The 14,638-nt window shown below is 56.5% G+C and overlaps 1 protein-coding gene across 1 annotated transcript; it reads right to left on the reverse strand.

Moving 5' to 3' along the window:
- Nucleotides 1-60: 60 nt before the first annotated feature.
- DCAF15 (DDB1 and CUL4 associated factor 15) lies at nt 61-9,383 on the reverse strand. Its single transcript, XM_007995508.3, has 13 exons — nt 9,220-9,383; nt 7,402-7,499; nt 7,178-7,313; nt 5,817-5,923; nt 5,573-5,712; nt 5,314-5,484; nt 2,031-2,465; nt 1,837-1,928; nt 1,616-1,744; nt 1,442-1,527; nt 1,120-1,224; nt 932-1,047; nt 61-574 (listed from the first exon to the last, which is right to left on the reverse strand). Exons 1-13 carry the CDS (start codon nt 9,349-9,351, stop codon nt 519-521), a joined length of 1,803 nt encoding a protein of 600 aa, XP_007993699.2. The 5' UTR covers nt 9,352-9,383; the 3' UTR covers nt 61-518.
- Nucleotides 9,384-14,638: the final 5,255 nt, after the last annotated feature.

Genomic DNA, 14,638 nt, shown 5'->3' on the forward strand with positions numbered 1-14,638 from the left:
GGTGGGGGCTTTGGGGCGGGGGCTCCAGCTGGGCCCCGAGCTGCAGTAACGGGACCTCAATGAGGTTCAGAAATTAAAACATTTATTACATGAAGAAGAACCGAGTGGGGATGGCCAGGAGGTTGCCAGCCTGGGTGGGGAGGCTGGGGGCGGGCAGGGCAGGGGGAACAGGGTCCATTCGACCTCCCCGAGGGCAACGTCCACAGCCGTAGCCGAAGAAAGGGGCAAATGCACAAGGGACCAGGCCCATGCCCAGCTCGGAGTGAAGGCAGGGCGCTCAGGCTGGTGGGGCAGGGGGCGCCCTCTCTCTGCCCCTTCCCAACTTAAATAGGCATAAATAAAAAGCGTCCAGACCCTCGGGCCACCAGGGGCTGCCCTGCCCAGCCCGGTTCCGCAGCCTAACACTAGTGCCGGTCATCAGTCGGTGGGCCAGCCGGCCAGGAAGAGGCCACCCCGGGGAGGCGGCCGGTCCCAGGCCGCGGAGGTAGTTGGAGTCAGTGTCCGGGGCGGCCCGGCCCTCACAGCACGATCCACGTGTATCGCTCGCTGTCTGCCAGAACCTTCAGGGAGCACCCTACAGGGACAGGTGGGGACAAAGCATGGAGCCCCTGCCTGCCCAGCACTGTGGCCGCACTCCCCACCTGACTTCCTTCTGGCCCAGAAGGTTCCAGAAGGCAAGAACCCTGCTGAGTTGCCCTCCGCCTCTCGCCTGCAGCTACTCAATAAACGTCTGTAGTGTGAATGAGTGACGGGCCAGTCTGGCGGGAGGCTCCCAGGCCCCACACCTTCAGGGCTGCCAAGCTGGGCCTGGCCTGGGCGGCCCTCTCCTTACCAGCCTTCCCACCCATTTCATCAGCGCTCAGGAATCAGCGCCTGGGTGAGGACAAGTGACCCTGGGGACCCTGACCATCACGGGGTCACCGACCCCCACCTTTGTGGAGCGCCTCGTTGGTCATCCTGTTGACGTAGCGGCCACTGCTCTCGGGCACCAGCCACTTCATGACCATGTCCACGCAGCTCTTGCGGTAGGAGCTCCAGACACTGCCGCTGTGGGGCCAGGGGGTGAGTGGCTCTCATCGCCTCAGCCGCCCCCGACCCTGCCCCCCAGCCCTGCCTCACCTGGTCTGCCCTTTGACCTCAGTCAGGTCGCCTACACTGACTGTCTCGAAGATGCCTGTGTTGAGGTCCCATGCCACCTTGAGGCTGGTGTGATAGGTCTTTGGTCTGCAGTGGAGAGGGCCACAGGACAAGCGCTGGGACAGCCGGGCTCCTGAACCAGGCCCTACACTACCCTGAGGGGCTTTTGTCTTTGGAGAAGCTACGGAGGGGCCCAGCCAGGTTGTGGCACAGGGAGCGCCTTCTCATATCCCCACGCCCCCACCCTGAAGTGTCTGCCAGCGGCCCCCCTAGTGGACAGGGAGGACAGGGTCCCCGTGCTCACCGGAGCTGACCCTCCTCAGTGGGGGACGGGAAGGCCAGGAGCAGCAGGCCAATGTTGATGAGGACCTGGTTGGTTTCCGGGCAGACCTGGGGTTGGGGGTGGATGATGCCAGCTGCTGAGGGCGACTCCAGAGTACAGGGAGCCCTGGGCCCACCCTGCCCACCCTGGGCCCACCTCTAGAATGACGATGTCATAGTCGCTGAAAGAACAGAACTGGTGGCCCCAGGTAGCGTCGTGGCGGATGACCTCATTGATGACATATTCGAAGTCCAGTGTGAGCTGCTCCACTGTCAGGTACTGGCCCTGCGGGCGAGTGGGCAGGCGCAGAGGACGGTGCCAACTGCCCCCCAGCAGCTTCCCAGGACTGCCCTCGGTCCGCCCACGCCCGCACCCACCTGGACAGCAGTCCGCTCCCGCATGGGCCGCAAGTTGCGGCCACGAAGATCAGTCACCACGAAGGGCAGGGAGATCTTGTCGTCCTCGAACTCTGGGGAGGCAGGAAGTGGGGATGGGGTGGAGGGAGGACAGGGGCCCCATCTGGGTTGGCTTCCCCATCCCAGGCCCTACCACATGCCTGCCCCCCGCTCACCATCCTCCGGCTCCGTCCCCTCTCCGGACTCCAGCACATAGTACAGCTTGGTGTAGTTGACGTAGCCAGGCTCGGGGGCAGGCGCCTCCGAGGCAGGGGGGCTGTCCCGGGGTGCTGCCTCCCCACACAGGGCTAAGGGCTCAGAGTGCGCACGGCAGCGGCTGCCAGAGGGTCCTGGGCACAGGGCAGGCCGGGCTTCCTCAGGGGCCCCGCCCTTGGCCTCTTTGGCCCGGCGGAAGATGTCAGCCACAAACTCCTTGGCTTTGGCAATGGCAGGCGAGGGCTCAGGAGACCCAGAGGAACGGGCTGGGGCCGCCTCAGGGCAGAAGCTGGGGAGGGCAGGGGGCAGCTCTGGGCTCTGGGGCTCAGGGGGGCTGGCAGGCGCCGGGGGGCAGGTGCTGTGGTCATACAGGATTTGGCAGAAACTCCTGTCACCTGGAAGAAGAGATGGGTGTGGAGAAGTGTCAGTCTAGGGTGCTCCCAGCCTCGCTCAGGGTCCTCAGGGGTTTTCAGAAACCCACCTTGAGGAGACACTTCTAGACTTGGCTATGCTGAGATCAGTCTGAAACACCCAGAAGGGGAAAGACCTTTCCGCGCATGCACACCACGCACACATGCGTGCAGATGTTCATTCAAACCCCTTTCTTAAGCTGTCTACTGAGTGCCCCACACTGAGGACACAGGAGTGAACTCGGAGCCGACACTCTACAGTGTAGAGCGTTCACTACAGTAGCATCCAGCCTCCTAACATCTGCCACTCTGTCGAGGGACATCTTGTGATTTTCACTGCCATTTCTCTGATATGGAAGTCCTAAGGCAAGGCCCTCCTGGGTCCTTCCCGACACAAGCCAGACTGCTGCGGGCACACTTCATCGAATCGGGGCCTCTGTCTCTGCCTGCCTAGAGATGACTCCAAGGAATGTGGGCAACACATGGAGAACCCCAACATATTCACTGAGCAGCCCTGTGGTTGGGCCCCATCCCAGGTTTCCTCTGAGCCTCCTACAAGTAACCCCCAGAGAAGGGCCGCATCCCCCAAAATGCAGCTCAGAGATGAACTTGCCCAAGGTCATATCTGAGATAAATCGAGTCCGGGCTCCCCTCCACCACCGTGACAGCCCTTCCACGACAGGGCGGACAGGTGACAATGGCCAAGGAAGAAAGCACCCCTCTGTGTCAGCACCTCCCACTGATGACCACGCCCTTTCCCTGGGCCGGCGCAGAGCTGATTGTCTGCTGTGCTTGTTCCTAACAGGACCCACAGCCGAAAGGGCAGAACTGCATCAACCCTCACAAGTTGGGGGGTTCATGGCCAATAACCGAGTGGCCGAGCCTCAGCAAAGGACAGTGCCTCACCCTTCCTGGTATAGATTGGCGGGGTGAGGACAGGAGTCCCCAGATATGTCTGGGGACAGAGTGCCCTGGCCCCTGGCTTATTTGTGGGCTGAGTTATATACATTTAATCCTGCCCATTCCCCGACTGCCCCCAGGGACAACCACTTCCATGGGGATTTAATGGATGTCTTTGTATCTGAGTTCTTGTAAAATTAAAACGTCTTTTTTTCTGGAGATGGAGTCTTGCTGTCTCCCAGGCTGGAGTACATTGGCACCCTCTTGGCTCACCGCAACCTCCCCCTCCTGGGTTCAAGCAATTCTCCTGCCTCAGCCTCCTGAGTAGCTGGAATTAGAAGCATGCACCATCATGCCCAGCTAATTCTTGTATTTTTAGTAGAGATGGGGTTTCACCATGTTGGCCACACTGGTCTTGAACTCCCTGACCTCATGTGATCCGCCTGCCCTGGCCTCCCAAAGTGCTGGGATGACAGGCGTCAGCCACTGCGCCTGGCCTAAAACATCTTTTTAATTTATAGTAAGTGGTTCCAGTTATAGATTCCTTGTGTTTCACCCACATGTGCACACATCTCTGACACACGCTCCAGGGATGCCAACGCAGGGGCCTCCACTGGTGCTCCACAGATGCCCCCAACCCCCGACTCCTCCTAACTCACTCCCCAATCCCCAGGGAGGGTTCTTCAGGTGGCCCCCAAGCTCCCCGTCAGCAGCCTTGGGACACAGGGACCCAGGGAGACCCTGCCAGAGGAAAAGACCCGGGCACAGGGCAGCTGGGTCAGTCATAGTCACAATTCTGTTGCCAAATGGCCCCGGGGCCCCCTCCCTCCCATTGCTGCCAGCCGGTGGCATGAGCCAGCCTCCTGACATTTGTCACTGTCAAGGGACATCTTGTGATTTTCACTGGCATCTTTCCGACATCAAACATATAGGGCAAGTGCCTGCCCACTAACCACGCCCCGAAATGTCACATTAGCAGTTCTCTTCTTAAGAGAAAGGGGGCCGGGCGCGGTGGCTCAAGCCTGTAATCCCAGCACTTTGGGAGGCCGAGACGGGCGGATCACGAGGTCAGGAGATCGAGACCATCCTGGCTAACACGATGAAACCCCGTCTCTACTGAAAAATACAAAAAAACTAGCCGGGCGAGGTGGCGGGCGCCTGTAGTCCCAGCTACTTGGGAGGCTGAGGCAGGAGAATGGCGTGAACCTGGGAGGCGGAGCTTGCAGTGAGCCGGGATCGCGCCACTCACTCCAGCCAGGGCCACAGAGCGAGACTCCGTCTCAAAAAAAAAAAAAAGAGAAAGGGGCGCTTCCCCATCCAGCTAGCCACCTGTGGCTATTTCAGCTTAATACAACTACAATTAAATCCATCACAGGCCAGGCGCAGTGGCTCACGCCTGCCATCCCAGCACTTTGGGAGGCCAAGGTGAGTGGATCATTTGAGGTCAGGAGTTTTGAGACCAGCCTGATCAACATGGTGAAATCCCGTCTCTACGAAAAACACAAAAATTAGCTGGGTGTGACGGCACAGGCCTGTAGTCCCAGCTTCTCAGAAGGCTGAGAGAGGAGAATTGCTTGAGCCTGGGAGGCGGAGGTTGCAGTGAGTGGAGATCGCGCCACTGGACTCCAGTGGAAAAAAAAAAAGTATCACAAGCTCAGTTCCTCAGTCACACGAGCCACATTCCAAGTGGCTCCTGGAGGCAGCCATGGTGGACAAAGCAGATAAGGGACATCTCAGCCACTGGCAAGATCCCGTGGGCAGGGCTGTGGCAGGCGTGGCCACGTTTGGACCCCAGCATTCCCACGACCAGGCTGTGTGACCTGGGGAAGTGGGCTCCCACCTCTCTGTGCCTGGGGCCCCTTGTCTATGTGGTGGGGTAGGGAGAGGACCCGCTTCACACGTTGCCGGGCTGCCATGAGACCGCAGGGCCTACCTGCCGAGTGGACAGAGACGGCGCAGGCCACCAGGGAGTAGCTGGTGTTGAGCAGCACCACCTGGTCCTTCTTGAGCTGGAAGGCGGGCTGGAAGGTGGGGAAGGGGTAGACCACCTGGTACTTGGTGTGCAGCATGAAGCCATGCCGCAGGCACTGCGCGTTCGGGTCTCCTGCAGCAACACACACCACAGCGGCTCACTCTCGCTCTGAGGCGGGGGGCAGGCGGGCAGGGGGCCCTCGCCCCCTCGGCCCCCTCACCTGGGTGGGCCCGGCTGGCATCCTGGCAAGCGGCACAGCGGCCCGGCGGCGGTACCGCCACGGTGCTGACGTAGATGTCACGGTGGTTCTCGTCGCTCATCATCATCATGTTCATGAGCATCCCGTTGGCCGAGCGGGTGCTGGGGGCCAGCATACCCTCAGCTGCCTGATCGGCGCCTGGGGGGCCCCCACTGCACACCCCCTGCCCCAACCAGCCATGGCTTCCCCAGGAGCCGGGTCTCACTTGAAGCCAAAGACGATGACCTTAGAGGCGTCGCTGGGCCACTCGCATACGGTCAGGTACAGGTCGCTGTAGATCTCCTCATCTTGGAAGAGCCGAACCTGCCGGACCTGCAAGGCATGTTCAGGGTCAGCACCGGGTCAGGGAACCTGCAGGGGTCCCCCAAAGCTGTACGATGAAGTCCCTCATCAGGGCTGGGGCTGAGCAGGAAGGAGCACCCCAACAGCCCGCACCACACCCCTCCACCTTGCCTGAGGACAGCCTGAGGAGGCTCGTTTCACCAGTGGGGGAGACGGGGGAGACCAGGCCAGGGTGGATGCAGCTGATGGGAACAATGTCCCGGAGGAGACTGCGCCAGGCACTGGTTCCAAGCCCAGCCCACCCTGAAGCCCGTACAGCTCTCTGAGTTCACATGTCTGCTGATGTAACAGTACCCACTTCCTGCCGGGGTTCCAGGAGTCAAGGGTCAAGGCTAAAGCCAGGGTGGCTTAGTCCTAATAAAGCTAACTGGCCTGAGCCAACATGTTCTATAGCTTCATAGAGTGTGTTGGACCAAACGGAATTGCCACTATTTACCCCATTTTGAAACATAAAAATGGTAATTTCATTTTCTTTTTTGAGACAGAGTCTCACTCTGTAGGCTGGAGTGCAGTGGCTCGATCTCAGCTCACTGCAACCTCTGCCTCCCGGGTTCTAAGCGATTCTCCTGCCTCAGCCTCCAGAGTAGATGGGATTACAGACATGCACCACCAATGCCCGGCTAATTTTGTATTTTTAGTAGAGATGGGGTTTCACCATGTTGGCCAGGCTGGTCTTGAACTCCCGACCTCAGGTGATCCACTCACCTCGGCCTCCCAAAGTGTTGGGATTACAGGCGTGAGCCACTGCGCCCAGCCTTCGTTTTTTTTGTTTTGTTTTGTTTTAGAGACAGGGCCTTACTCTGTTGCCCAGGCTGGAGTGCAATGGTGTGATCATGGCTCACTACAGCCTCAAACTCCTGGGCTCAAGTGATCCTCCTGCCTCAACCTCTAGAGGAGCTGACTATAGGTACATGCCAATATGCCCAGCTAATTTTTTTTATTTTTAGTAGAGATGGGGTTTTGCCCTGTTGCCCAGCCTGGTCTTGAACTCCTGGGATCAAGTAATCCTCCCACCTTGGCCTCCCAAAGTACTGGGAGTACAGGCGTGGGTTACCACGTCAGGCCCTGGTAATTTCATATGGTTGGATCTAACACATGGAATATCGACGATGACCCCATGAGTACATGATCATTTTACATCCAAGGAACCTGAGGCTCAGAGGGTGCTGTGACCTGCTGAACCACACCATCTGAAGGGCCAGCCTGGTGCTGAAGCCTCCCTACCAGCTTGAGCTTGCTGTGGACGTTGAACTCCCACCAGTACAGATGGTAGATGTAGAAGGAGAAATCGTCGTCCCCACTGCTGCTGGTATAGGAGAGGACGTAGCGGCCGCATTTGGAAAAGCCCAAGAAGATATGTCTGTGGGGGTGGAAGGAGCACAGCGGCCAGGTCAGGGCGAGCCCACCACCCCCGCCCAGCTGCCCCCTTTGCCTGGGCCCAGCCTCACCCTGCATAGAGAAAGTCCTCATCCACGATGTTCTTGAGGGACACGCAGACCCGGGGAGGCAGCTTCCGGAAGAGGCGAGGGGAGAGCTGTCCGCTGATCTGGGGAAGGGGTAGTCAGGGCACTTCAGGCACCATCTGCAGCCCCCAGCCCCCTCACCCACAGCAGAGAGGCAGGGCAGCTCTCACTGGGTCCAGCCCGGCCCAGCCCACCATAATGGTCTAAAGAAGACCAAGCTCTGGAAGGTGGGAACAACTGAGGCAGATGGGGACAGTAAAGCCAGGTGGACCTCGCTTGAGCCTTCATCTCCACCAGGGACCCACGCCACCTTCCCAGTTCCACACCTCTTCAGCCTCAGGTCCCTCCTGGCTGAGCCCAGCATCACTGCCCGCAAGAAAGCTCCCCAATCACCATGTCCCACGCTGGGCCACCTGCTTCCCTCCCTGAAGGTTGTCCCTAAACTGTGGGTATTCATCCTACTAAGGAGGCTGAGACAGGGTCCTGACATGCACCCATCTGTCCCCAACCCACCAGCCTTCAAACGAGGGGGCTTCTCCTCCCTGGGTCAGCTATGGCCTCTGCTGGGGGCCAGTCAAGGCAGATAGAAGGGTGAGCCTAACCAACGACCCAACTCCCCCTTCCCAATTAACTACTGCCTTCCAATGGAATCCCTCATCCCCAAAACTTCACCACGGAAGGATATGCGGGGACTGACAGGCACAAGCCAGGCACAGGGACATCAGAGCAGCCTCACTCTTGCTACCCAGGCTGACTAGGGAGACACAGCTCTGCCTACAAGACATTCCAATCTGATGGGACGAGTCCTGTCTGGGAAGCTCCCTGTCTGATGGGAGACAAGCCCTGTCCACAAGGAGGTCTCAGTCTGATGGAGGAAACAGCCCGCCCAGCCAGGCCCAAGCCGACAGGGGAGACACAATCCCTGCCCAAGGAGCTTCCAAGCTAAGGGCGGAACCACAGCCAAGCCCAGGGAGCTCCCAGGCTAAGGGCGGAGACTGTCCCAGCCCAGTGAGCTCCCAGTCAAAAGGGGGAGACACAGTACTGTCCTTACAAAGCTATCAGCCTCACGGAGAAGGTGCAGTCCCTGTCCACAGAGACACAGCCTTGCCCCAGTTACTGCCCACCTGCAAGAGATCCACATTTCTGCCCTCCAGAACTCCCAAACTGATGGGGGAGAGAGACATCATCCCTCAGCTCTGGGAGTTTCCAGTCTGATGGAGGAGACAGAGCCTGCTTCGGTAACTTTCACTCTGCGGAGGAAGACTCAGCCCTATCCAAGGAGCTCCCACACTTTCAATGGGGAGGCCCACCCAGGTACACGAACTCCCAGCTCAAGTGTGGTCGAGACTCGGGCAGGGAGAGGAACATCAGGAGATGGAAGCCCAAAGCCAGCGGCAGGGGCTCTGCAAAGGGGGCGGGAAGGTTCCATTACGGAGGGGCCATGGGAGCAGGGCTTTGAAAAATGGATCTGAACCTGGATCGCCCCCTTCCTCCAGATACTCCCTGCGGCCTCGGAGGAGGGGTCGCCCCCCTCCGAGCCCCCTCCTTGGGGCCCCGCCCCCAACCCCCTCCATCCCAGCCCCTTTGCCGGTTACCCGACACAACCTCCTGCATCCAGGCCCCCGACTGAGCCTCCTCCATCCAAGCCATCTCCCCCGGGCCCCGCCCAGGCCCTTCATCCGAGCCCCCTCCCCTGGGGCCCCGCCCCCAACCCCTCACCCCGCGAACGCCCTCCTCCCTCCGCCTCCCTCGTCCCTACTCCCCACCCTCCGGCGCGTTCCCCACTCCGGCTCCAGGCCTCACCTTGACCCGCTCCAGCTGCTTGAGGACGTGCTCCCGCCGCCGCCCTGCTGCCCGCTTCCCTCCGGCTCCCCCGGGGCCGCCGCCGCCGCTCCCAGCCCCGCTGTTCCGCTCCGATTTCGAGCTGGGCGCCATTTTCACCCCCTCCCTCCACTTCCGGAGCAACCGGCCCCTTCGCCCCACCCCCGCCGCCTCCTCATTGGTCCTTTATCGGGACAGCGGCACGCCGGTTGGGTGAAAGCCCGCACTCGCACTATGCCTGTCCATCAAAGCCGCCTCGACTCTTGATTGGTAGCGACAGTAACAGCCCCCGCGGCCAGTTGCTGTATTCCCGCCCTGCCTTAAGGACGTACCACTCGGAGGTCCCGTTTGTTCGCCTAGCCCAGATAACTTTGATCTGATAGGTGGAAATCTGTGTCTGTCTCAATGGCGTCACGCCCCCTGTGGCTAGCGGGTTTCCATGGAGACCACAGGCGGTCCAGGCCCTTGGGCGGGGCGACGGGAGCCTGTGGTCCACCAAGACTCGAGAATCCTCAGCCCCGGGCTGCCCGCGCCCGGTCTGGGTGGGCAGAGGCCTGACGAGCATACTTGGGCGGCAAAACCAGGCCGAGAAAAGAGATTTACAAAAAAAGGAAAAAACGATGGGATTCGATGAAAGCTTGTTTCCGATGGGCGGATTGGTGGGATGACGGTGTTGATAATGATAGCATCAATCAGGTATCGCTCCACATATGACAGACAAGGTTCTGAGCTTAAACAGTTCGATGTGGCAGGGCCCTGTTGTGCCCATTATGCAGATGATGGCAATACAAATAATTGTGGAAGGGCCGCTCCGTGCATCATATTCGTATACATTACCTCGTTGGTTTTATTGTTTTTAGACAGTCTCACTTTGTCACCCAGGCTGGAGTGCAGTGGCGTGATCATGGCTCACTGCAGCCTCGACCCTGGGCTCAGATGATCCTCTCATCTTAGCCTCTCATGTAGCTGGTACTACAGACGTGCGGCACCACGCCCGGCTAATTTTTTGTATTTTTAGTAGAGACGAGGTTTCACTATGTTGGCCAGGCTGGTTGTGAACTCCTGACCTCAGGTGTTCTGCCCGCCTAGGCCTCCCAAAGTGCTGGAATTACAGGCATAAGCCACCGTGCCCGGCCTAATTTTTTTTTTTTTTTTTTTTTTTTTCTTTTTGAGACGTAGTCTCCCTCTGTCGCCCAGGCTGGAGTGCAGTGGCCGGGTCTCAGCTCACTGCAAGCTCCGCCTTCCGGGTTTACGCCATTCTCCTGCCTCACCCTCCCGAGTAGCTGGGACTACAGGCGCCCGCCACCTCGCCCGGCTAGTTTTTTGTATTTTTTAGTAGAGACGGGGTTTCACCTTGTTAGCCAGGATGGTCTCGATCTCCTGACCTCGTGATCCGCCTGTCTCGGCCTCCCAAAGTGCTGGGATTACAGGCTTGAGCCACCGCGCCCAGCCGATTTTTTGTATTTTTTGTAAGGACGGAGTTTCACCAAGTTGTCCAGGCTGGTCTCCAACTCCTGGGCTCAAGTGATCCTCCCATCTCTGCTTCCCAAAGTGTTGGGATGACAGGCCAGCCCATTTAATCCTCTGAACAATCAGAGAAGATAGGTTTTTTTTATTATCTTCATTAAAAAATGTTTTTTGTGGAGACGGGGTCTCACTATGTTGCCCAGGCTGCTCTCCTGACCTCAATCGATCATCCCATCTTGGCCTCCCAGAGTGCTGGGATTACAGGCATAAACCACTGTGCCCAGCTGATTTCAAGGGTTTTAGGAGTTACGTGCCAGAAAACCTGAGTAAGACCAAAATATATGGTTTATGGGGTTTTTTTTTTTTTTTGAGACGGAGTCTCGCTCTGTCGCCCAGGCTGGAGTGCAGTGGCCGGATCTCAGCTCACTGCAAGCTCCGCCTCCCGGGTTCATGCCATTCTCCTGCCTCAGCCTCCCGAGTAACTGGGACTACAGGCGCCCGCCACCTCGCCCGGCTAGTTTTTTTGTAGTTTTAGTAGAGACGGGGTTTCACCGTGTTAGCCAGGATGGTCTCGATCTTCTGACCTCGTGATCCTCCCGTCTCGGCCTCCCAAAGTGCTGGGATTACAGGCTTGAGCCACCGCGCCCGGCCAAGGGGTTTTTTTTTTATTACAACATAATATCACAACTTTTTTTTTTTTTTTGAGATGGAGTTTTGCTCTTGTTGCCCAGGCTGGAGTGCAGTGACACAATCTCAACTCACTGCACCCATCGCCTCCCGTGTTCAAGCAAGTGATTCTCCTGCCCCAGCCTCCCAAGTATTACAGGCATGCGCCACCACGCCCGGCTAATCTTTGTATTTTTAGTAGAGACAGGGTTTCACTATGTTGGCCAGGCTGGTCTCAAACTCCTGACCTCAGGTGATCCACCCACCCTACCCTCCCAAAGTGCTGGGATTACAGGCGTGAGCCACTGCGCCCGGCCATCACAATGTATCTTTAGCGAAGATTCTTATGCTTCTTGCATACCCTACGTCTGTGGAGAGCAAAGCTGTCCCCAACATAGTGGGGACACCTGGCTGCTATTGCTTTAACCAAGTGATCAAAATCAACATCACCAGTGATAAGTCATTTTGACGTCACGGATCCCAGCTACGTGATAGGGAGGACATTTGTAACTCTCTGATATTATCCCCAAACCTAGAACCTCAATCTAACCATTAGACAACATCAGACATTTATCTCAAATTGAAAAATGTTCTCAAAATACATTACCAGGCCGGGTGCGGTGGCTCACACCTATAATCCCAGCACTTTGGGAAGCAGGGGAGGGAGGATCGCTTGAACCCAGGAGGTCAAGACCAGCCTGGGCAACATGGCGAAACCCTCGTCTCTACAAAACGTCAAATAAATTAACTGACTCTACTGGCACACAGCTATAGCCTCAGCCACTGGGGAGGCTGAGGCAGGAAGATTACTTGAGCACAGGAGGTCGAGGCTACAGTGAGCTCTGATGGTGACACTGCACTCCAGCCTGGGAGACAGAGCGAGACCTTGTCTCAAATAAAAAACAAAACAAGGCCAGGCATGGTGGCTCATGCCTGTAATCCCAGCACTTTGGGAGGCCAAAGTGGGCAGATCACAAGGTCATGAGATCTAGACCATCCTGGCTAACACGGTGAAACCCCGTCTCTACTGAAAATACAGAAAATTAGCCAGGCCTGTAATCTCAGGTGGCACGCGCCTGTAGTCCTAGCTACACGGGAAGCTGAGGCAGGAGAATCACTTGAACTTGGGAGGTAGAGGTTGCAGTGAGTCGAGATCATGCCACTGCACTGCAGCCTGGGCAACAGAGCGAGATTCTGTCTCAAAAAAAAAAAAAAAAAAAAAATTAAAAAAATTAGCGGGGTGTGGTGGCGTGAACCTATAGTCCCAGCTACATAGGGGGCTGAGGTGGGAGGATCACCCAAGCCTGGGAGGTCGAGGCTACAGCAAGCGGAGACTGAGCCACTGCACTCCAGCCTGGGCAACAGAGTGAGATCCTGTTTCAGAACAAAACCCAAAACCCAAAAAACATTAGAGGAAATTGTGTGAAGGGAATAAAAGAACCCTCTGTACCTTCTTTTCTGATCTGAAAATGTCTAATTGTTTCAGGCTGGGCACAGTGGCTCACACTTGTAATCCCAGCATTTTGGGAGGCTGAGACAGGAGGATGGCTTGAAGAGAAGAATTTGACCAGTCTCAGCAACTATCAAGACCTCATCTCTACAAAGAAAAACATTTTTTTTTTTTCATTAGTCAGGTGTGGTAGCACGTCTGTCTTCCTATGTACTTGGGAGACTGAGTCGGGAGGATCCCTTGCACCCAGGAGTTTGAAGTTACAGTGACCGGCCGGGCGCGGTGGCTCAAGCCTGTAATCCCAGCACTTTGGGAGGCCGAGACGGGCGGATCACGAGGTCAGGAGATCAATACCATCCTGGCTAACACGGTGAAACCCCGTCTCTACTAAAAAATACAAAAAACTAGCCGGGCGAGGTGGCGGCGCCTGTAGTCCCAGCTACTCGGGAGGCTGAGGCAGGAGAATGGCGTAAACCCGGGAGGCGGAGCTTGCAGTGAGCTGAGATCCGGCCACTGCACTCCAGCCTGGGCGACAGAGCCAGACTCCGTCTCAAAAAATAAAATAAAATAAAATAAAAAAATGAAGTTACAGTGAGCTGTGATTGCATCACTGCATTCCAGCCTGGGTGACACGAGCAAGACCCTGTCTGTAATAATAATAATAAAATTAAAAATAACAAAAATAAAATAATGTTGTTTCAAAATTCAAAGGGCTGGCACAGTGGCTCACGCCTATAATCTCAACACTTGGGGAGGCCAAGGCAGGTGGATCACTTGAGGCCAGGGGTTCAAGACCAGCCTAACCAACATGGTGAAACCCTGTCTGTGCTAAAAATACAAAAATTAGCCTGGTATGGTGGGCTCCTATAATCCCAGCTACTCAGGAGGCTGAGACATGAGAATCGCTTGAACCTGGGAGGCAGAGGTTTCAGTGACACAGAGCGAGACTCTGTATCAATCAATAAATACATAAATAACCTCAAAGTTTTTAAAAGAGCATGGGGGAGGAAATTTTTTTTTTTTTTTTTTTTTTTGAGATGGAGTCTCACTGTGTCGCCCAGGCTGGAGTGCAATGGCGCCATCTCAGCTCACTGCAACCTCCGCCTCCCAGGTTCAAGCGATTCTCCTGCCTCAACCTCCCAAGTAGCTGGGACTACGGGCATGTGCCACCATGCCCAGGTAATTTTTTTTTCCTTTTTTTTTTTTGTATTTTTAGTAGAGGCAGGGTTTCACCATGTTAGCCAGGATGGTCTCAATCTCCTGACCTGGTGATCCACCCGCCTTGGCCTCCCAAAGTGCTGAGATTATAGCCGTGAGCCACTGCGCCTGGCCAGGAGGATGTTATTATGATTCCTATGTGCAGAATGGTTGGGGGGATGAGGGTGGGAGCAGGAATAGTCTTGGGGGAGCTAGGAGGGTAGGTGATGCTGACTTAGATTCATCTATTAGCAATGAAAATGGAGAATACTGGCTGCGGTGGCTCACGCCTGTAATCTCAGTGCTTTGGAAGACCAAGGCAGGAGATGGCTTAAGTGGGAGAATTGCTTGAAGTCTCCCTTGATCACCAGAGACCAACCTGGGTAACATAGAACCCATCTCTATAAAAAAAAATTTTTTTTCTTTTTTTTTTTTTCCTTTGAGACAGAATCTCGCTCTGTCGCCCAGGCTGGAGGGCAGTGGCATGATCTCAGCTCACTGCAAGCTCCACCTCCTGGGTTCACACCATTCTCCTGCCTCAGCTTCCCGAGTGGCTGGGATTACAGGCGCCCGCCACAAGGCCTGGCTAATTTTTTGTATTTTTAGTAGAGATGGGATTTC

The sequence above is a fragment of the Chlorocebus sabaeus genome, chromosome 6 (assembly GCF_047675955.1).
Source record: "Chlorocebus sabaeus isolate Y175 chromosome 6, mChlSab1.0.hap1, whole genome shotgun sequence".
Taxonomy (NCBI): Eukaryota; Metazoa; Chordata; class Mammalia; order Primates; family Cercopithecidae; genus Chlorocebus; species Chlorocebus sabaeus.

Excerpts from the sequence above, each read along its gene's own strand:
- DCAF15 (XM_007995508.3), bottom strand. The coding sequence starts at position 9,351 with ATGGCGCCCAGCTCGAAATCGGAGCGGAACAGCGGGGCTGGGAGCGGC. Across the intron at positions 5,924-7,177 it reads TCCACAGCAAGCTCAAGCTG|GTCCGGCAGGTTCGGCTCTT; the intron begins GTAGGGAGGCTT and ends CATGCCTTGCAG. Across the intron at positions 1,745-1,836 it reads GGGAGCGGACTGCTGTCCAG|GGCCAGTACCTGACAGTGGA; the intron begins GTGGGTGCGGGC and ends ACTCGCCCGCAG.